The sequence below is a fragment of the Strongylocentrotus purpuratus genome, unplaced genomic scaffold (assembly GCF_000002235.5).
Source record: "Strongylocentrotus purpuratus isolate Spur 01 unplaced genomic scaffold, Spur_5.0 spur5_scaffold_7, whole genome shotgun sequence".
Classification (NCBI taxonomy): domain Eukaryota; kingdom Metazoa; phylum Echinodermata; class Echinoidea; order Camarodonta; family Strongylocentrotidae; genus Strongylocentrotus; species Strongylocentrotus purpuratus.
In genome coordinates, this window is record NW_022145613.1 from 391,482 (window position 1) to 414,325 (window position 22,844).

Genomic DNA, 22,844 nt, shown 5'->3' on the forward strand with positions numbered 1-22,844 from the left:
CGATAACACTCGCAGCGAGAGAGATAGAGTGTGACCGATCTTCAAAGATTTCCGGTTTGTTTTGGCTTGGTAAAGTTGGTATATTTTCTTACTTTACCATTGTCTTTGATACCGAACAGATGTAAATCTGTCATGGTTTTCAGATTTATCACAGGATCACGGCAAAGATGACTTCAACAAGGTAAAAACATGACTCATTTGAGCAAGGATCAGTTTATATGTGACGTGTTTTTGCATTGCCATTGACTGAGTACGCATTGAATGTTGAATGGCATTTGACAAACCACACACGGGTTTGAGTGTGTGGGCACAGCCTTCCAATGCTTGCTGCAATACATGCAGCTAACTTCAAAAGGCCCAAGTGATCAGCAATGCTAACAATTTTGAGTAGATCTAAAATTAAACTATTGAAGCAACCATTATCTTTGGCCATTTGACTTACAAAATATCAGCAGAATCAAGGAAAAAAGTATCAATAAAACCCAAAAGATGAAAATTAAAATGTCACATTTTTTAGGGATTTACATTTTTTTAATTTACCGAGTGATCAAGATGATCAATGACACTGAAATACTCCAGGCGATTTTGGACAGGCTGTCTACATGGGCAGACAAGTGGCCAATGAAATTCAACTTTACCAAGTGCTACGTCCGGCCCTGACTTTACCTCATTGACGATACCGCACATATGTGACATAGCAGCATTACTATTAAACTATCCGGGCAACATTGTACTGCAGTACATTCACAGGGAAAAAATTAATATTTATTTTTCGGGGGCTACTTTTCAAGCTTGCCTTCATAAAAATAACACTCTAAAATTTGTTTTGCATTGAACTCTATGCAAATTTACTGGGGCTCTTTTCTGATTTTCGGGGGCTGTTTTAGGCATTTCGGGGGCAAATTCGCCCTGAGCCCCCGTGTATTTTTTTCACTGTACATTCATGTAATATTTTGTAAAACCCGCTGTATGAAACTTTCAAATGTTATGATAAACAATTTGATGAATCAATGTTGAATACAAATAAGTAACGAATGCGAATGGAACTTACAAGTTTTGTTGGTGAAAATTTCCTTTGTTTTGCAGATATTTGAGCCTACTGTTTGGGCCAACCATATTCAGCCAACTAAGTTCAACCATTTTCTGATTTTATGACTTTTTTCAAAATGAAGGGAGACCTCAGCGCTTGATTACATCGCATTGTTTATCGTTACGATTGGTTGTTAACACAGGTCACTTGAATGTTTGTAACTACAATGTCAACAGCTGGAGACGAAAGACACCAACACTGACGCTTGCAGAATACAACTGCAGATCTCCGAGAACAACGGAGGAAGAAGAAGAAGAAGAAGAGTGACACAGGTCAGCGGCAGGCTATCTGCTCATTTGAGATAGACAGCTAACCCTGTCAATTGGGGCTTTGATCGGATTGGAAGATCAGAGCGACACCCTCGCACCTGTGATTTTGGCAAATAAAATTGGCAGGTTTTTTTTTTTTTCATGCCGAAAATTTTCAAGTCTTGGGCTATCAAATGCTTAAATAGTACCTTTAGAAATAATTTTACAAAATTTCTTTCTATTTTAGTATTAAAATCATGTACTAAAATGGTATATGATTCAACCTAATGATTTGATTGTCCATGTTATGTTGTAATAGTAATAATAATAATAATAATATTTAATTTTTATATAGCGCTTAATACAAATGTCTCTAAGCGCTTTACAAATATACTATTACCCCGGTCATTGGTTTACACGCTAAAGCTAGTAGGAGGTCCATCCTGTTTATGATTAGACCAACATTCCAATAACTTATCCTGGGAGAACCAAGTGGATAAAGAAGTCACAAAGGCCAACTGTATGCTTGGGATGATTCGTCATAATCCGTCTGGTTAATCTTTCTAAGAGGTTCAGAAACCTCGTCTAGAATATGCATGTAGTGTATGGGATCCTTATTTAAGCAAACACGTCGACAAACTAGAGTGTGTCCAGGACAGAGGGGCAAGATTTGTCACTGGTAAATACGGAACAGATGTCCATGTATCAGACCTAAGGAGTGAAATAAAATGACAACCACTACAAAATCAATGTTAAGTAGCTAGGCACTCATTCTTCTTCAAATCCATTTAAGATCAAGTAGCCATACCCAGACCTGAATACATCACACAACCCCAGAAGATCCTGAAGGGACACCATGGTCTCTCCTTCTAAAACAAAAGATGCAACACGAATGCCTTCTTGAATAAAACCATTTGAGCCTGGAATCTACTTCCCCCTATCATTGTTGCTTGCAATTCAGTAGAAACTTTCAAAACCAAAATTCTAAGAAATGTTGTTCTGTTAATTTCTTGCAGTACCGGTACGTGTATGTTGAAGAAGCTAAGTGAAGATGCACTCACTAAGGAACCTGAGGAGGTCTTTGATCTCTTGGAGAAGCTTGGAGAAGGGTGAGTAAAATGCTTCCTCATGATTACACATTTTGAAATTTTAAGAAATGAAATTAACTTTAAAAATTTTTTTTTTCAATTGACCAATGTAATCATTGAATTTTTGTCCAATATATTGTGCTCTTTCATTACACTAATGAGATCATATGGCAGTTGGATACCATATATGGGACCCAGGAATGTGGTGTGAAATATCTTTGAGCTGATTCTGTGTACATAGAGGTCAGAAAAAGAAGACATCTGTCAATGCACCTGTAAGTGTTAAGCTTATCTGAGCAAATTCATTAGCATCTCCCGAAAAAATTATACAAGCAATTTTTTTTTCCACCAGAAAATATAATATTAGTTCATCAAAACTCAATTATTATACGTTCAAAAAGCAACATTGTTTGAGTTAGTCACCATGCATCTTATACAATAAACAAGTATCTCTTATATCCCTGTAGTTCCTATGGCAGCGTGTTCAAGGCAATACACAAGGAATCTGGGCAGGTACTGGCCATAAAACAGGTACCAGTGGATACAGATCTACAAGAGATCATCAAAGAGATCTCAATCATGCAGCAATGTGACAGCACATATGTTGTCAAGTACTATGGAAGCTACTTCAAGAACACAGACCTCTGGGTAACAATAGTTTGTTTATTTTTTTAGCCTCATTCAAATATAATATGGTAAGCATCATTTAAATAAAGAGAAAGAAGTCCAAAAAACCAGCTGTAGCAAAATAAGTTAAATGGCGTAGTATGCACACTTTTTAATGTCCTTTTTGTAACCTGCACGTGACATTCTATTTTTAATTTGTCGCTGTGATTTCCCTGAAGCGGTTTGTGTTATATCTAAAGGAAGCTTTTAAGACACTGTAGAGAGGTTCATATAAATGGTTAAAGATTTATTTGTATTTATTTGGCATGACATATCCTTGCAAAATAGAGTACAGATATTAGTAATGCTGAGAGCATATGAGACAGAAGATCACCAATATGAGGTAGGACCTGACTCAGAGTCAGAGATATGTTTATTCACTGGAATGTACATATAGGCCACAGTTTTATGAGACACAGAGAGTTCTTTTTGACACAGGCCTATTTTTTGTTATTTCATTCAATCCTCAAATGAATTACTAATAGAGTTTGGTGATTTCTCTCTGATAGCACAGGATATCAACAATTCTTGATAAATTGTTTGATGATTAGTAAGAAAGAAACTACATTGTTAAAGTTGTTCTTTTTTAATGTACATATAATACAAAATTACTAAACTGCACTTTCATCTTCTCTCTTAACTCCTTGCATGCTGTAACCTTTGTCCTGCAGATTGTGATGGAGTATTGTGGAGCAGGTTCAGTGTCAGATATCATGAGGAGAAGAAATAAAACAGTAAGTAACATGAATGCTATTCAAACATGGTTTACTATCTTTGTCTTAGTAAAAGTGACTTGTAGATTTTAGAGAGAGCATTCAAGTAAAGTTTAAACTTTATATTATTCTTTATTAGACTAACCCAATTTCACAATTAGTGAGTCTATGTAGTCTTTATAGGCATTTGAAATGTAACTGTTACAGTGATATATTTTTAATAAAACAGACACTGACTGCATTTTATTGTTTGTTTTCCTCAAATATGAATATAGTTACCACTTAGTTGTTCGGATGTTATTGTAGTACATGAAATTGGGAATGGGGAAAAAGGAAAGTATGTATTGATTTGTTACCATGACAACTACATTATAAAGGAATAGAATTATGTTTGAGTTTGTTTTTGTATATATTTTTAACCACTGCGGTAATAATATACCCCATTCCAGCTCTATTTTTACTCTCTTTTTTTTGCATTTGTGTTTTTATTCTTCATACCTAACTCCACCTCCCTTATATTTGATCCCTCCCTCATCTCTTTTTAACCCTTTTTATCGCTTTGTTCTTTTTTTCTAATCTCTGTCTTTCACTCGTTATGCCTGTTTTGTTTATCTAGTTAAATGAAGCTGAAATAGCAACCATTCTCTACTCCACACTGAAAGGCTTAGAGTACCTCCACTTCATGAGGAAGATACACAGAGACATTAAAGCAGGAAACATACTCCTCAACAACGAGGGCAATGCCAAACTAGCAGACTTTGGAGTTGCAGGACAGCTCACTGTAAGTTCTCTAAAACATTATTACATCATCGATTTAGACCATGTTGACTTGTCCTCCTTAATTTATATGCCACTTCTTGCTATTCTATATTGTCAAGTAATTGGCTACCAAGGTGAAATGTGATTTTTAAATTGCACATATTTAACATCATCATTTTACAAGTTTTCACAATAAGAAACATGAGTATTAATGATGAACTTTTATTCCATAATTATAGTGAAAAGAATATCTTTCCACAGGGCCACATGACTCTGGATTCCGAGAACATAATCACTGTTTCACTCAATTCTTATCACTATCAGTGAGAACTTGACCATTTTTCTAAAATGTATACTATTGCTTTTGTCATCTGAATTAAAGCCATGTTAAGTTCAAGTCCTCGTTAAACCATGATCTAATTGGGCTACATATTTTTCCCTTCCAGGACACCATGGCAAAGAGAAACACAGTGATAGGAACACCATTCTGGATGGCACCTGAAGTCATCCAGGAGATTGGCTATGATTGCAAGGCTGATATCTGGTCATTAGGTATCACAGCATTAGAGATGGCTGAGGGAAAACCACCATATGCAGAGATACACCCTATGAGAGTAAGTATAGAATAATACTTAGGGTATCAAATCTCCAGGAGATTGGACATGATTGCAAGGCTGATATCTGGTCATTAGGTATCACAGCATTAGAGATGGCTGAGGGAAAACCACCATATGCAGAGATACACCCTATGAGAGTAGGTATAGAATAATACCTGGGTTATCAAATCTCCAGGAGATTGGCCATGATTGCAAGGCTGATATCTGGTCATTAGGTATCATAGCATTAGAGATGGCTGAGGGAAAACCACCATATGCAGAGATACACCCTGTGAGAGTAAGTATAGAATAATACTTAGGGTATCAAATCTCCAGGAGATTGGCCATGATTGCAAGGCTGATATCTGGTCATTAGGTATCACAGCATTAGAGATGGCTGAGGGAAAACCACCATATGCAGAGATACATCCTATGAGAGTAAGTATAGAATAATACCTGGGTTATCAAATCTCCAGGAGATTGGCCATGATTGCAAGGCTGATATCTGGTCATTAGGTATCACAGCATTAGAGATGGCTGAGGGAAAACCACCATATGCAGAGATACACCCTATGAGAGTAAGTATAGAATAATACCTGGGTTATCAAATCTCCAGGAGATTGGCCATGATTGCAAGGCTGATATCTGGTCATTAGGTATCACAGCATTAGAGATGGCTGAGGGAAAACCACCATATGCAGTGATACACCCTATGAGAGTAAGTATAGAATAATACTTAGGGTATCAAATCTCCAGGAGATTGGCCATGATTGCAAGGCTGATATCTGGTCATTAGGTATCACAGCATTAGAGATGGCTGAGGGAAAACCACCATATGCAGAGATACACCCTATGAGAGTAAGTATAGAATGTTCCGTGGTTGGACTAAGTATGGAATAGTGCTCGGAAGGAAGAGAGTGTGTATGGAACGGTCTATTGTGGGATGGGGGTAATTATTAAACTGTTCTTCAGATACGGAGGGTAAGAAAGTACTTTGTATGAGAGTGTGCCAGCCTCTTACAGATGATAGTCATGGGGTTAAGTCAGAGGACATGTTTGTTTGAATGGTATTCATAAGCTACTCTAGCAGCTGAAAGCTCTGTGTACATAGGTTAGTGTACATTGCTCTTGATTGCGACTTGATCACAGCAGGCCCACATTGTTTATTCATGCGCCCTTGTTTCTCATCTCATACAGGCAATCTTCATGATCCCAACGAAGCCACCTCCTACGTTCAGAGATCCAGAGAAGTGGTCCCAAGACTTCATTGATTTCACCTCCAAGTGCCTCATAAAGAGCCCTGAAGACAGAGCTACAGCTACAGATTTATTACAGGTTAGTCTTGATCCTACTATCAATCATCAGATTACCTCAAATGATTATGAAAGATGTAAGTTGGGTAATCTATCATGCAAATCTGTAGTATAACTTCAAATGTTTCCTCCTAAAGGAAGTCCCAATTTTATTTTCATAGTTTAATAGTTTTATACTTGTTACTTGTTTCAGACTTGATCAACTAAACATACATGTATTACCAAGTTTGGCTTCAACAATTTGATATTAGGAGAGGAAGATATACTGTTTATGCCTCGGTTTGTCTGTCCCTCCATATGTCACGTTTTTTCAAGAACCAATTGATAGATTCCCGCCAAACTTGGGTCATGTATGTAACTTGCAGAGCCAAAGAACTAATTAGATTTTAGGGTCAGTCGAAGATCCATCTAGTTTTTATAATATAAAATTGAAAATGATGTTTGTGTTACTACATGCATGCACTGATGTGTCTATCTTGATGAATTATTTTCTCTCTATAGCATCCATTTGTAAGGGACGCTAAACCAGTATCTATTCTCAATGCCATCATCAATGAGGCCAATTGTATCAGAGAGAGAGAAAAGCTCAAGGAAGATGACGATGATGAAGGATCAGTAAGTATTGTCATAGCAATATGATTGTCTCAACTCATTAGAGGGTTTCTTTTCCTTTGTGTGTAGTGGAACCTAGAGATTAGCTCCAAGAAGTCAGATATGTATAGGCATCATTTTGTGGGAGCCTCCATCCATCTGTTCATTATCCACATGAACATGTTATGTCTCTATCACTTTGGTACTAGAGGTATTTTGTATTTGAGTTGTCCATCCATCCGTCTGTCCCATCGGTACCATGTGGGTTGCTTGAACAGTTCCAAGTCATTTGGACTTCTTGGGATCTATGAGGTGTAGGTATTATTCAGTGTATCCATCATTTCTCCAGTTGAATGTTGTCCATCCATTTATCAAGAGACTTTGAGGTGAACACGAGTTCTGGTAAAGACAGAAAATTGATTTTCACCACCAAAAAAAATTACCGTAAATGTTGAAGACAATTTTTTTTTTTTGTAGTCTTTTTTTCTTGTTCTTATTCTTCTCTTTCTTCTTGTTTTTCTTCTTCTACTACTTCTTCTTCTTCTTGTTATTTTTCTTCTTCATCTCCTTATCCTCTTTCTCATGTTACTCTATCTTCCTGTCCTTCTTTTCTTGTGCTTCTTGCTCAAATTTATTATTTGTACTAGATATTTTTGACCAATTAGTTAATTTTCATTGTTGAATATTTTTTTAGATTTTGTGAAAATGTATAACATGTCAAAACCAGAACTCAAGATTCATTCTACTAAACGATGTGTGCTGTGAAATGTCATCATCTTCAGTTTAATACATAGAACTCAATGATAATTCTGTATGTAATAACATGCAATATGTATTTCTTCCTAACATATTGGTTTTCTCAGGATTTTGAAGATGATATGTACACCATTGTGGTAAGGCTGTGCATGCATAGAATGCAAGAATCTTGGAATCTTTCAGCATAATACACAATAGAGGTCCCCTATCCATTATATCAGATTGGTATTACTGTCTAGTGACACATTTAAGATAAGAGAAAGAAAGTATAAAGCATACAAAGATACACAAATAGGAATATTCTTATTGTGCAATTAAGTCCATGCATCACGATGGCCACATAGCTTAATTTAACATTAATATCATACTTTCAGGAAGGATTACCTGTTACCTAATTATGATATGCCACAATCAAACCTTTAAATGTTTCTGTTTTAAAAAAACCCAACATTTGTATATAAATATATATATACATCTCACGTTCCTAGACTGTTTTCTTCACGCCTATATATATATTCATGTATATACATATACATATACATGTAATGACAACATTATAGAATGTGCATAGGGTCCTTATGTGAAAATAGGGTACTATATGAGTCTGCATTTGTAAGTTTTACCAAAGATTGTTATGTGTTTAATGATATCTAAAAGAAAAAGGAGCAACCAAATATATTTTGGTTCTATTCAAAGACCTAGGGCATGCTTTCATAGATGTGGTATGCTGAAAGTAAGATATTTAAGAATATGACTTCTAAAAGATAAGTGCATTTACATTTACTCATACTGTATATCTATCTGTATGTTAAGCATTCTAGCTGATTGTATTGAAGAAAGTGAGAAAATTAGAAAGGATCTAATAAGAAAGATAGAGAGAGAAAGAGAATGGGGAAGGGGGAGGAGAAAATCATTCTTCAACACAGGGGCTAAGGGGATTATTACAATTATTTTCAATGTGGTTAAAAGGTATAGGTATCTATAATGACAACTTGTAGGTGTGCACTATATCCCAATCTTGAGAGTAGAACATTGTTGAGAAACTCAACTTTGAATTCTCCTTGCACGTAATGCATCTTGAGCATGATGTATAACTTTTTGAATAAAAGAATCTTATTTAGGATGAAATTTGATAGTTTGTTGTAAAGGACATGTGGTTTCCCCTTCATCAATCACTGTAACATGCTAGACAATACATACTCTTTAAAATGATTGGATAGGGGATTTATTCAACATTTGTGAATTAATAATAATAATAATAGTAGTGAACATTTATAGTGCACCATGTCTGTCAAAAATGACACTCCTGGCGCAGTTGTGTGGAAATTTTGATTATAAATAGAACAGTCCATTTAGAATCTGCCACCTAGAGATATTCAGTGTATCATATTACCCGGACCAAGTCTTACAGAACCTGAGATAGAGCAACTCCACATCACATATCTCGATATTCCTTGACACACTTTAGTTAGTTTGATATTCATGAGTGATGCTTTGCTCTCTAGAGGACATGCCAGAAGTTTGTGTATTTATTGGTGCACTTGCATGGACATGTATATACGTGTCTTGTCACAAGTAGATAATCTGGATAAATAAACATCTTGAAGCTATATTTCAGAATTGCAAAATATATGATTAGAAAACATCTCAATCCTTTCTGTGTTATTGCCGGTAAATGTCGCGCAGGAATTACATGTTAAACTATGTGTTAGGACCTAGAAAGGCTTTATTATAGAATCCGCCACCTTTAGAGAGAACAAAATTTCCCATGGAAGGTATTTCATGCCAACTTTTATGAACAAAGCATTTAGAATATCAGTTACATGTACATGTATACTCTTGAAAGTTTGTTTATGACATTTTTTTTTAGAAAAAAAATGATAGATTTATTTAGGGTTGTCAAACAATAGGTTATTCTATAAAGTATTAAAAAAAAGTTTAAAGATGGCGATTGATAATGTTACATTCTTTCTACTTGGTTGCCATGACTACTAACCAGGAGGAGGAGGAAGATACAGAGGGTAGACTGGTAAGCCAATCAGAATCTAATATGCAAATGAATCAGCCCAGGGAATGCTTCATATCAATCAGAAAGTTTGTTTTCAGCATTGCATGTTTCTAAATTTCATTTGACTCCATACAGACATGTGTGTATTTTATTCTACAGAACTGATCAGTAGATTTTTAGTTTGCATGTTTTTGTAGTTTGTATGCATTTGACTCAAAAACCACCTTTTGAATATAATGTAAACTGACCCAATTGTGCATCTGTCCTCATTTTTTAAAAGCAAACTTCATACCATTATTTTTTTAACTGTACAGTATTTTGACAATCATATTTTAATTTGGTTGACTGAAGTTTCATTGTCATGGAATGCATATTCTTTCACGTTCTAGCATTTTTATTTCTTTCTAAATGTGTATGTGAACTAGTGATAATCATGTTGAAATGTCTAACTGTGGATGCATTTTTTTTCCAGTTCATTCTTAAGTAGCCTGTTTAGGCTCTGTTGTATGAATTGCAATTTTATTATAAATCTTGCTCTGCCTTTCCATTTCTGCAATAAAGAATTTAGGATCAAAAAAGTTTAGATTGTTTTAAGAACCTATGCTTTTGGGTGCAATCTTCAGAATAAGGTCTGAGCACTATCATATTGGTTAAGATCACAATGCTAAATCATGTGATCATGAATGAGAAATAGAAATGTTCATATTGACTGGGAAGTGCATTTGATTTCTCTGATCCAAAAGTAATTTATTTCATTGTGTCTTTATTTTATACCATCTCTTATTTAATTGTAAAATGTATGTATTTTCTTATTATTAAGATTTTTTTTATTTACATATGTAGACTTCATTATTTTCCTTTCTTTATCTCTCTCTTTCAGCAAGTACATTTGCAAAATTTAATCATAATACCGTATTGCAAGCAAAAGGGAGATTCCTTGCAATGTGTCCTGTGGAACATGACATTTATCCATTGATTTCATCAAATAAATGAAAATATCTTGATGTGACCACAGACTAAGGATTCTTTCAGGTATCCCAAACATTGTTAAAAGCTCATGTCAAGATTATTTTGTTCACTTTGGGGTGAAATAGGTGTACAAAAAAAAAGAGACATATATGTTGTTCGGGACACATGGCATAGAATCATCCAGAAATGAACTGGGGCTAGGAAGGCAAGGCTTTGTTTGATTTAATTTGCTTTCATTGCTCTATAAAGCCTCATCCAGACGTCACATGGAAAAGAGCATTTAAAAAGAGTGTAAAAGAAATGTATGTGAATGGCAATGGGCAATAATATGCCGGTTAAAAACCAAAACTTACATGTAGCCGTGAGCAACAAAGGACATTAAGCGTACTGCCTGTTCATGTATTATAATATGCCAATGTGTGAAACACATTGTACCCACCCACCCACCCTAATCTATGTTTCATATTTTTATAAGTGATTTACCATCATGGGTCTGAGTGGGCCCTAATAAAAATGATTAGAGTGTGTTTTCATTGTACAATGCTCCAGAGGTAAAGCTCATATTGTGGCTCTACTATTTAATATGTGTAGCCAAAATGTAATGTAAAGCAAACTGCAAATTCATCCCTCAAATGATGTGAGTAATCACAATTGTTCAAGGAAAAAGTATTGCAAGTGCATCCCCATCAGATTTGAACTCTGTTTTTGGCCTTTAATTGTCCATTCTACTTGTATACCGGTATTGCATATAATATCATTAGTGGAAAATCAAAGAGACAGTATTATGTGTTCTTTTAAATACTTGAATCTGTCAGTTTGATACATTTTGCAGTTTTATATCGAGTTACCATACTTTTATCATTATTATTTTTTTAATTATTAGAATATGTGAAAGCAAGCTTATGGACCATCACTTCAGCTAGCCCTGATGTGTAACAATGTAACAGTCTTGATAAAATAGAAATCATATAGAAACAAGCCCTTTATTTAGTATATTGTTGTTGTTCGTTTGGTATTATAATGGCTATTAGTCAAATGTGACTATTGTTGCCAATTTCATCGCATCTCTTTCTTATAATGTCTTGATAAAATTATTATTTTTTCTTTCTTTTTCCAATCTCATTTTAATATAATATTAGTCATAGTCTACAAAAACAAAAAACAAAAAATTATTTCAAATTAAACCACGATCCGCACACACTTCCAACTCACGCCGGCCCTGTCCTTTCTATGATGCCTTCTTACCAGCCCAGCGAGTTACGTTACATATTTTAATGTAGGGTATCCTCAACAACGACATACAAAATGAAAATAATATGATAAACAAATGTTTTGTATGCACTATACATTAGTTTTGGAGACACATGACATATATTGAATAATGGGCTTATTTCAATCTGATTCTCATTTCAACAGAATCACCACAACAACTTAAGAAACTGTCATATTGAAGCAATGTTTGATATAGATTAAATAATCAAAATTTATCAAAACCTTTTGTTTCATTGCATAGAATAGAATAGTATTGTAACAAGTATATTAATATCTGTGCATCTGCTATTTGATCTGTCTGGTTACAGGATGAAGATGATGTTGACAGTGGAACGATGGTCAGAGGGAGACCTCCTGTGATGAATGAAGATGATAGCGGTACTATTATCATCAGTGGCTCAGCTGGTAATACAGCTAATACATTCATTGAACATGATGATGTCACAGACATAGACAGTGGGACTATGATAGAACACGGTACTATGATTGATCATGATAGCGGTGAGTGCAGGCTCTCTTCTCCTTGCTTCCTCCAGAAACTCAATATTGTGCTAAATTTATAACAGAAAAGATAATTTTTATGCCTCCGCCACCGAAGGTGGTGCCGGAGGCATCATGTTTTCGGGTTGTCCGTCCGTACGTCCGTCCGTACGTCCGTACGTCCGTCCGTACGTCCGTACGTCCGTCCGTACGTCCGTCCGTCCGTCCCGTTTGACCGTTATCACAATATCTCAAGAACCATTTAAGATTTAAACTTAAGACTCGGGAATAGTATTTATCACCATAGGAAGACGATCTGATTAGATTTTGGAGTACGTAGGTCAAAGGTCACAGGTCACAGAGGTCAACTTATGAAATTCCTTGTATTGAGTTTGTTAGCGCGATATCTCAAGAACCATTTGAGACTTAAACTTAAAACTTAAGGATAGTATGTATCACCATAGGAAGACGATCTGATTAGATTTTGGAGCACGTATGTCAAAGGTCAAGGGTCACAGAGGTCAACTTATGAAATTCCATACATTGAGATTGTTATCATGATATCTCAAGAACCACTGGAGATTTAAACTTCAAACTTAGTGATAGTGTGTATCACTATAAGAAAACAATCTGATTACATTTTGGAGCACGTAGGTCAAAGGTCAAAGGTCACAGGGCTCATTATGTATGCAAAAACAGCTTGTGATCGCGTTATCTGAACAACCGATTGATGGATTCCTGCCAAACTTTGGTCATGTATGTATCTTGCAGAGCTGATGAACTGATTAGATTTTGGGGTCACGAGGTCAAAGGTCAAAGGTCACAGGGCTCATTATGTATGCAAAAACAGCTTGTGATCGCGTTATCTGAAGAACCGATTGATGGATTCCTGCCAAACTTTGGTCATGTATGTATCTTGCAAAGCCAATGAACTGATTAGATTTTGGGGTCACGAGGTCAAAGGTCACAGCGCACATTATGTATGCAAAAACAGCTCGTGATCGCGTTATCTGAACAACCGATTGATGGATTCCTGCCAACCTTTGGTCATGTATGTTACTTGCAGAGCTGATGAACTGATTAGATTTTGGGGTCATGAGGTAAAGGTCAAGGTCATGCGGCTCATTATGTATGCAAAAATAGCTTGTGATCGTATTATCATTAGAACAGATTGATGGATTCCTGCCAAACTTAGATCATTTATGTATCTTGCAGAGCCAATGAATGGTTCATAAGATCAAAGGTCATGGGCTCATTATGTATGCAAAAATAGCTTGTGGACGCATTCTCATTAGAACTGACAGATGGATTACTATTTAACTCAGGAAATCTTGCAGAGCCAATGAACTGAGTAGATTTTAGGGTCATGAGGTCAAAGATCAAAGGGTCATATATGTTTATGAGAAATTGCTTGTAATCACGATATTCTGAGAACATGTTAATGGATTACAATTGAACTTGAATTTGAAAAATTTCTTCCGTTTCGGTTTGTAAAATTGCTCTATGACGGAGGCATCATTTTCGACTGCGCGCAGTCGAATTCCATCTAGTTATTTTATAATTCCACGGGGCGATTTTTAATTTTGCAATCGCCCATCGCCCTCGTGTATTTTGAGCCGTGCTCTCTTCTCCTTGCTTCCTTCAGAGGGGCAACCACTTTTTACAGGACAGCTCCTACCAGAGGTACTCCCAGACTGTGGAATCTACTTTCAGATTTCCTTCATTAAAAAAAAACACACTCTACTTTATTCAAATATTTGAAAGCCTTTACCCCCAAAGTACCCTTGTATGTACCATTGATGAGTTTTTGTATAGCTGTGTCAAACAAACTTCTAGCAAGGTTTAAGGTTGTCGGTAGTATTCACATGGTAGAGAAATGAAGGAAAAGATTGATAAAATTGATCCTCGATGTGGTATAGGATTTTTTGGAGGGTATGCAGTTTTACCTGTTTAAATAAAACTAATTTAGATTGTTGAATGTATTTTGTAAAACTGTTTTCAGGTATTAACTTGTTGGTTACAGATGAAAACACATTGAAAATACATTCATGTCCAGATGCAATGTCCTCCTTGAATTTTCATGAAAGTTAAAACAAAAACTGAGTGTGTATGACGAAAAGTAAAAGAATATAAGCTTATATAAATGGAGTATGGAATATTATCAGTATCATTGGGTTACCTCTCAACATATAGTGAGTCTTGCAAAATTGTTTCTTTTAATCTCACATATCATGATTAGATTGTTCTATTTCATAAAGCTTGATGAACATGTATGTTGTTTCTTTGTTTAGGGACCATGATAGAACATGGGACAATGATCGATCACGATAGCGGCACGATGGTTGATCACGATAGCGGTACGATGATCGATCACGATAGTGGGACGATGGTCGACCACCACAGTGGAACAATGATCGATCATGATAGTGGGACGATGGTGGATCATGATAGTGGGACAATGATTAATCATGGTAGCTTGAATGATCTAGAATCCAACATGGGTACCATGGTTATTAATGATGATGATGATTCAGGCAATGATGGAACAATGAAGAGTAAGTAATCAGTAACAAAACAACCACCATTTTGTGATTAATATTCAGGATAATTGTTTCACAATAAAGAATATTTTATTAATGCATTCAAAGATCATCACAATCATTTTTATGAGCATAAATGATACAGTGTTCATAAGCACATGTTTTTTTTTTTAATGAAAGTAATTTGATGAGATGATAAGAATTTCCAATTTGATATAATGGTATTACCGGGTATGTTCTTTTCCGAGAATTTTCACCTCTCTCCAGTTACGACCTTCTCTTTAAATCTCTTTCGTAATTTAAATTCCTTTCATTTATCGCCCACTGAAAATTTCAAATATTTAAAGGTTATTACAACAATTGCCCTTTTCATAATACCATCTTCTTAGAGCCAGACCCAGAAGGTTGCTAACTCTATGCACAATGGATTTATCTAACATGTGATTTGATTGATTAGGTTAATTCTGTGTAAACCGTGATATATTTGTTTTGTTATGTTTTGTTTGTAGGGACAGATACAGCCAAAGCAGATGCATACAAACCTCAATACCTTGAACATTATGAGAGACAAGAAGAAGCTAAACAAGCCAAGATATCATCTCCTGTTACACCTCCTATCAATCCATCAAACGCACCCACGGTACCCTCTAATGCCCCTATGCACATTGCCCCTGGCAACCATCGGGTGAGTGCTCCTCCCCCTGCTAATCAAGAAGCCCCGCCCCCAAAACCACCGCTATTCCTCCATCGGCCATTCAGCGAGATGGACTTTGATTTTGTGAGTTTTAGTTCTTTGCATTCATCGCATTTTTATTTTGTTGATTTTATTTTCTCTATTATGATTTCATTCCACATCTCATTATAAACTAACAGTGAAGGAGTTGATTATTTAAACCATTATGGTAGTAATGTTTCAAAAGAATAGGACATATCAAATGTTAGTTTCAAAGTTGTTAATATATTTTAAAACAAATTGCATTTACTCACATCACACAAAATTAACATTTTTCTATGATTTCCTAATTGTTTGTTCATAAATCATGCACCGATCTAATAGTCACCCAAATGTTATAATAGGTTATTAACATTGCAGAATGGCTGGATGAATGAACAGAATAAAATACAATTGAGAAAGAGAATATTTAATGAATATACAAATGAATTGAATGAATAATACAATAATGACTGATTGCATGAAGGGGTGAATAATTTGATTTTGTGACTGAAAGCTGGAATGATGGATAAATCTAAGGGTAGAAATGAATTACAAATGGAGGGTTGTGGGTATCAAGAGCTTATCATTATTGAGTGAGATAATGTGAAACTTTGATGTCTTTGAGTTTGAGTTATGAAATAAAACTTCTGCTGTTGAACCAGAAACTTTTACGTACTGTATGAAACTTGACAAATCTTGGGAGTGGGAAAGATATAAAAGATAAGGAAGCTTCATGCTAAGAAATGTAGATTAAATCACATCTTGAAGTACAGTCAAACCTGCTTTAGTGACCACCTGTTCACAAAGACCACGTTTGTTGTTTCCCTTGAAAATGGTTTCTCATTGAAACATGTACTAAAGGAACCTGTCTACAAAGACTACTTTTTGTGTTTCCCTTGGGTGGTTGCTATAGACAGGTTTGACTGTATTTGAAATTTGTGTCTTAAAAACAGCCATCGATCATTATCAGTTAGTGAGTTTGTCTGATCTAACAGTGTATTGATGTAGGTAAGTATGATGTCAGAACTAACCTTTCAAACTGTAGAAGTATAGCAGGGCTATTTTAGCTTTCTGTCAGTGCAGCAAATTAATTGTACCTTTTCATTCACTCCTCACTGTCTGAATCATAACAGAGAGGGCAGTATAATCGTAGCAGAGAGGGCAGTATACTCTATATTGAAAGGGAAATCCAACCCTAATAGCAAACTACTCTAAAAGAAACTAGAAAAATCAGAGAAGCAGACTGGTGACAGTTTGAACGAAATCAGACACAAAATTTGAAAGCTGTAATCACTAAACATATGGGCACTTCAAATTGACTGAAATCTGTAATATCTCTGTGATGTACTGGCAGACAAATTTCACATTTGGTCCCAAAAATGACTAAAATTTCAATTTTTCAAAAATCTATGACTGTCTTTCCTTTCAGAATTTCTTTTAAAAATATGTGATCCACAATATATTTTGAGTAGTGCCCTATTAAAGGGTGAAGGCACTTGGGAGAAAAACAAAAATTTATAACAATTTTGTACAACAATACCACAACAATGTCACAATCCAGTACCCATATTGCCAATCTGACATTTGCATAGTTTTAGTGATATCATATTTCAAGTACTTATAAAATTCTTATTATTAGTCACGTTTATTTCAAACTTTCACCTTGTGGCTCTCTTATTTTCTGCTTTCATACAAATGAAATTATTACAAAGGTTGGATTGCCCTTTTGTCTCCCATGGAAGAAAAACACCATGAAAAAAAACTTTCTTTAGACAACAGTGAAAAGCTTGAAGTCCTATTGAGTTTATGTTACCCAAACAAAATTAATCATTTGAAAACTTTCTGAGAATTTCTTTTGTAAAATATTTGTTTATCACAATCTGAGAGAGATCATTACGTCTTTGATGCTAGCACTCTTTATTAACATGTCAGCTATCCATGCATGGATTACATTCATTCTTATTTGTTTGCATGGATTATACTAACAATGATTCTCACAAGCTGAATAGGCCTTGGAATGTGGAGATTACATAATCAAGGTAGTTGACACCATGGACATATTACTGCTGAACATTCAACTGTGATTCTTTCTTTGATCCAATGATAGTCACCACCTTCTGATTATGTGCATATTAATGAGAACATTCAGCTGTTTTACCAATAACGACTGCGTAAGCATTTTCGGGCACTGACAAAAGAGCAGTTTCCCTCTCTTGGGTTTTACTTGGATGGTGTGCTCTGTAAGAGTGTGTCTTAAATAAAAACATCCCCAATGGGGAGCAGCAAAGTTGAAAAGCAGACGATTTTGGTGATATGAAATTTATTATTACTGATTCGCACACTTTTGCACACACCAATGACCTTATAAAACAATTAGAAGGCCATGATCTTTATAGCCCTGTGCGTTGTAATTCTGGAATATTATGAGGAAACTGGGGAAAACAGGATTTTAAATCACAAACAATCCAAATAAAACCTATCTGGTAATATCAACATGTTTTTCAAAAATAGAAAACAGTACACGGAACAACAATTTCCAATTATTAACCAGAAGTGCACATCGATTTCCCATGATTTCAGCGATTTATTATCTTCTGCGCATGTAGATTAACATGTTTAAAATCACTATCTTGATTCTGTCCTGGCTTATGGGCGGTGACCCTCATTAGATCAAAGTGAAGAAACATGTACTGAATGGTATTGAGACGACACTGATGGAGCAATCACAATGAATTCGTTAAGAAAACGATGAATGTCCATTCGTAATAGGTCCATGTTCACACCCACGTACCCTTAGACTGGTTTGAACCATGGTTTGAACCATGGTTTGAACCATGGTTTGAACCATACTCTCCAATGATGTAATCAGTTTCTCTATCAAAATTAAAAATCGCCCCGGTGGAATTATAAAATAAAGATAATCTTTTCTGTTATAACTTTAACACAATATTGAGTTTCAATTTTCAAACCTTAAACCAATGAAATGGAACTAAGATTAGCGTGCAAGATTTCTCGTTTTATGAGTAGGCCTATTATTAGCGATTCAGCTCGCAGTGCAGTGCCGCCGTCAGCAGTGGTTATAGGCCTACTGCGCCGTTAGTTAGTAGCGGTGCGTGCGCACGCTGCCGCGCCATGTCTGCTGGAGCTGGAGGCGATCGGGCAAGGGCAGAAACATATGGTCATGGCCTGGAGAAGTTTTTCGTTGTCAGCAAATAATGAACCTCGACCAGTAAATCAATATTAGGGACTTTTAGATTTGCACGATGAGAACGTGGACTGCAACGTGTGACCTCCTTCTAAGGCACTGCCAGTGCTTAAAAGGACGTCACATGTGATTGCCAGTGCTTTAAAAGGACGTAACACGTCCACGTCCACGCATATCTAAAAGTCCCTTTTGAGGAGAAGAGGAAGACCAAAATGTCGTGGAATGATATGGTAACATGGGCAGATCTGCGGCAGGGGGGGGGGGGGTGGGTAGGGGGTTTAACCCCCTCCTCCCACCCCCGGCCCCCTTGGGCTGCCAAGTGAAAATGTGATATTAAAGCGGGGGGGGGGGGGGGGGGGAGGTGGATTCTGAAGAGGAGGACTACTAATCTATTTTATTTTTTTCAGGGGGCGGTGGGAAGTGAAGCGCCGTTTTAGCATGACTTTCTTTTTAACTCTTACTTTCACCTATCTCAGATAACCCTAAGTTTTTGGTTGCTGCTTTATATGTAGTTGATAATGCATAATTAAAATAAAGAGAGAGAGAGAGAGAGAGAACCACCATCATTTTGCAATGGTTCAGGGTTCGTGTAATGTACATTTGAAACCATTTCTTAGCGTCTCGACCCTAAAAAAATAGCAAAACTATTTTTGAGGAAAAGCATTATACTGAATTAAATAAAGAATAATAGCTTTATATTGGATCATACTAATACTGATACGGACTAAAGACAATGTGGTATTTGTATAGAGGTATTCCAAAATGACATTCTGATAATCATTTTGTTCTGGTATCATATACGCATAATACAACTGATCTTTATGATTTCTTAACGTGACATAGCTTCTTCTCCCTCTGCAAACAAAACAGAAAACAAGGTTATTTAATAAAAGGACCATGCGACAAATAATCATTGTGATTCAAATTGATGCAAGGATTTTTTTGAATAAGCAATGCTTTTCACCAGAATCTTCTTTGTAAAAACGACTTTTACAAATCTCAGCCATGCATTTCTGCCACTGTGCTGTAAGATCACTTTGAGATTAGGAGAAGTGTATTATGTAATGGGTATTTTAGATTGAATGGAACGTCTCAACTCAGTAAGCATGGCTGAGATTTGTAAAAGTTGTTTTTACAAAGAAGATTCGGGTGAATAGCAGTGCTTATTCAAACAAATATTCGCATCAATTTGAATCACAATCATTATTTGTCGCTTAATCCCTTTTAATGACCATGTTTTCTTTTTCGTTTGCAAGGGGAGAAGAAGATATGTCACGTTAAAGACATAAAGATCAGTGTTGTATGCGTATATATTATATACACAGGCCACTAACAGCTATGTAGCTTGTAAATTTGTAAGATGGAAAATGCCGATTGAAATGATAATGATGAAATAGCAAATAATTGAGGAGTATCATAGCCAATTAAATGGATATTTGTATAAAAAAGAGCCCCCGTCAGTAATAAAAGAACCCCCGTGAGAAGGCTCACGGGGGCTCTTTTTTCGGGGGAAGAGCCCCCGTGGACAAAAAATTAATTTGAGCCCTGCTCCGAATATCCAAATTATGCAAGGAAACCCATTTACTTGCTAGACTTCACTGTCAGACACTGGCCTTTTTCCTTCTTTGGTAATAACACACATAAAATGAGCTGTAAAGGGTACATGAGCATTTGTCTACATCAATAACCCACTTATTGTAGTGGCCAAAATTAAACTGATCAAATCTTTGCGCCGCATAAAACGTACAACCATGCAGTACAATGGTCTGGAAATCAAGACTATTACTTATTGGCTCTATAGCTCCTAAGTCGATTTGACAACTAATAGTCGTTATTTTCCAACTTAAAGACATTTTCAAGCCCCCATTTTTTAAGGGGAGTTCTAAATTAGTATTATCTTTCAAATGCCGTTGGAAATTAACCTTTTCATTTTTTTGGCCTGCAAATGGGACATAGTACCTTTAAGTGTTGGGAGCCCAACATTTGATGCCAAAAATTTGCTTAAATTGTATTACAATGTGAAAGAGGATGTCATTAAAGACACACTGACACTACTGCAAAGATTTCCCCCCCCCCCCAAAAAAAAAAATGTATTTTAAGACAAATTATGTATTCTGTTTTCAATATTTGCCTTCAAACACATTTTTGGGGGAAATCGTTGCAGCAGTGTGTCTTAAGTGACATCCTCTTTCCCATTATGACACAATTGAAGTAAAAATTTGCCATCAAATGTTTGGGGCTCCCAATACTTTAGAGGAGCTTTAAGATACATGACTACATACAGTACCTTTTTAACATGGTGTACTTGACTTCTTCAAAATCATCTGAAAACATACCTCTACAAATGTCCTTTATTTGTTAATAAACTGAGGAACAGCACAAGGCACTATATAAATCCAATCATTATTATTGTTGTAATTACTGTAGTTCTTATGCCTCAGCTACTAAAGTTCTTTCTGTTCGACCTAGCTTAAACATTCAGGTATAAACTTCAAGATTGCTACCAGCGTGCATCTTGACCTTGACTTTGATGAGACGGATCTCTCTTCCAAGCTGAACTGTGATAGGATGTGCTGTGACAGCAAGCAGGTCATGGGGCATCAGCATTGGGAGTTGACCTCAACATATATGTTAGGGTCATTAGTTCATATGTCAAAGTATACAGAGGTCATTTCACATGATATCTGATATTATAATGAAGATATTATAGTCCAGAACATGCAGGAATGACTTTAATATAGGTCTAATACATGAATGGTATCTACTTCAATATATGTTATCTAATTAATAGGGTATTTTTTATATTCCTGTGCTAATCTTTGTTTTTCCACTTTGTTTTAGTTGAAGCAACTGTCAATAGATGAACTTCGTGAGAGATTAACTTCCCTTGACCCCCAGATGGAAGCAGAGATAGAGGAGCTGAGGAAACGATATCAAGAGAAGAGAAGACCAATCATTGAAGCTATGGAAGTCAAAAGGAAGAGAACACAACACTTTTAATGATCAGTCTTATTCATCTCAAATTCTGTGTCATATTTGTTTGTTTCCTTTTTATTTTACAATCAATGATGTATAAATAGATGGAGTCCCGACTGCTAGTTAACAAGCAACAGAGTTCAAACTTCAAAGGGTATGTAATTAAATCAATTACATTTTTGCTCTTTGATAAAAAATGTTCTAAGCTGGCAAATCATATTGAATTTAAATTGATGATTCAATAGACATAACAAACAAAACTGATAGTCTTGAATGCAGACTAATGTTAAACCAGGCAGTTCAATGTAAAGAACCAGGCTAGCCAGAAGATACATGAAAAGCTTTTAAGCATTCAGAAATCGGCTTAGATATTGAATAATAAGCTACGTTAAACAAAAACCACTTACTATAGTAGTTATTCGATAGTATTAGATCATGTCCTTCCCAATACCAGTACACAATGGAGTCATCCATGAAAACTCTTGGGATATTTTCTAAGAGTTATCATGGATGACTTCATCTTCGTCTAGCCGTATTGTGAAGGACATGATCTAATACTATTGCATACCTACTATAGTGAGTATGGGCAATCAGGGTATTCTATCAGAATTAAACCTAACTTTTGCAGACCGAAATGTTATAAAAGAGAAAAGTCATTTGCACTGAATAGATAGGATGATAAAAAGGGAGGTCATAAAAAAAGTGAGCAGATTACCCACTTAAAGAGTGAATGTTGTTGTGGTTTACCAGTATTGTGAAGGACGTACCAGCCAGTGTCATCAGATTTACCGTAAATCTCTTCATACTCAGTAATCATCTTCTGTCTCGGCAGTAAGATTGATTTATATAATATTGACTG

At 35.8% G+C, this 22,844-nt stretch overlaps 1 protein-coding gene across 4 annotated transcripts; it reads left to right on the forward strand.

Annotated features, from left to right (window-relative positions):
* Positions 1 to 19: 19 nt before the first annotated feature.
* LOC576378 (serine/threonine-protein kinase 4) lies at positions 20 to 22,620 on the forward strand. Of its 4 annotated transcripts, none has more exons than XM_011668987.2 (14): positions 20 to 181; positions 2,355 to 2,447; positions 2,894 to 3,074; positions 3,764 to 3,826; positions 4,422 to 4,586; positions 5,011 to 5,178; positions 6,358 to 6,495; positions 6,975 to 7,088; positions 7,928 to 7,957; positions 9,820 to 9,849; positions 12,378 to 12,570; positions 14,841 to 15,104; positions 15,599 to 15,867; positions 21,851 to 22,620. In XM_011668987.2, the coding sequence occupies exons 1-14, from the start codon at positions 168 to 170 to the stop codon at positions 22,007 to 22,009; spliced, it is 1,881 nt and encodes a 626-aa protein (XP_011667289.1). In that variant the 5' UTR covers positions 20 to 167; the 3' UTR covers positions 22,010 to 22,620. The 4 variants fall into 4 exon arrangements, with proteins under 4 accessions (XP_011667289.1, XP_011667292.1, XP_030830134.1 ...); XM_011668990.2 differs by having other exon boundaries at positions 15,599 to 15,774; XM_030974274.1 differs by lacking the exon at positions 7,928 to 7,957.
* The last annotated feature ends 224 nt before the right edge of the window (positions 22,621 to 22,844 follow it).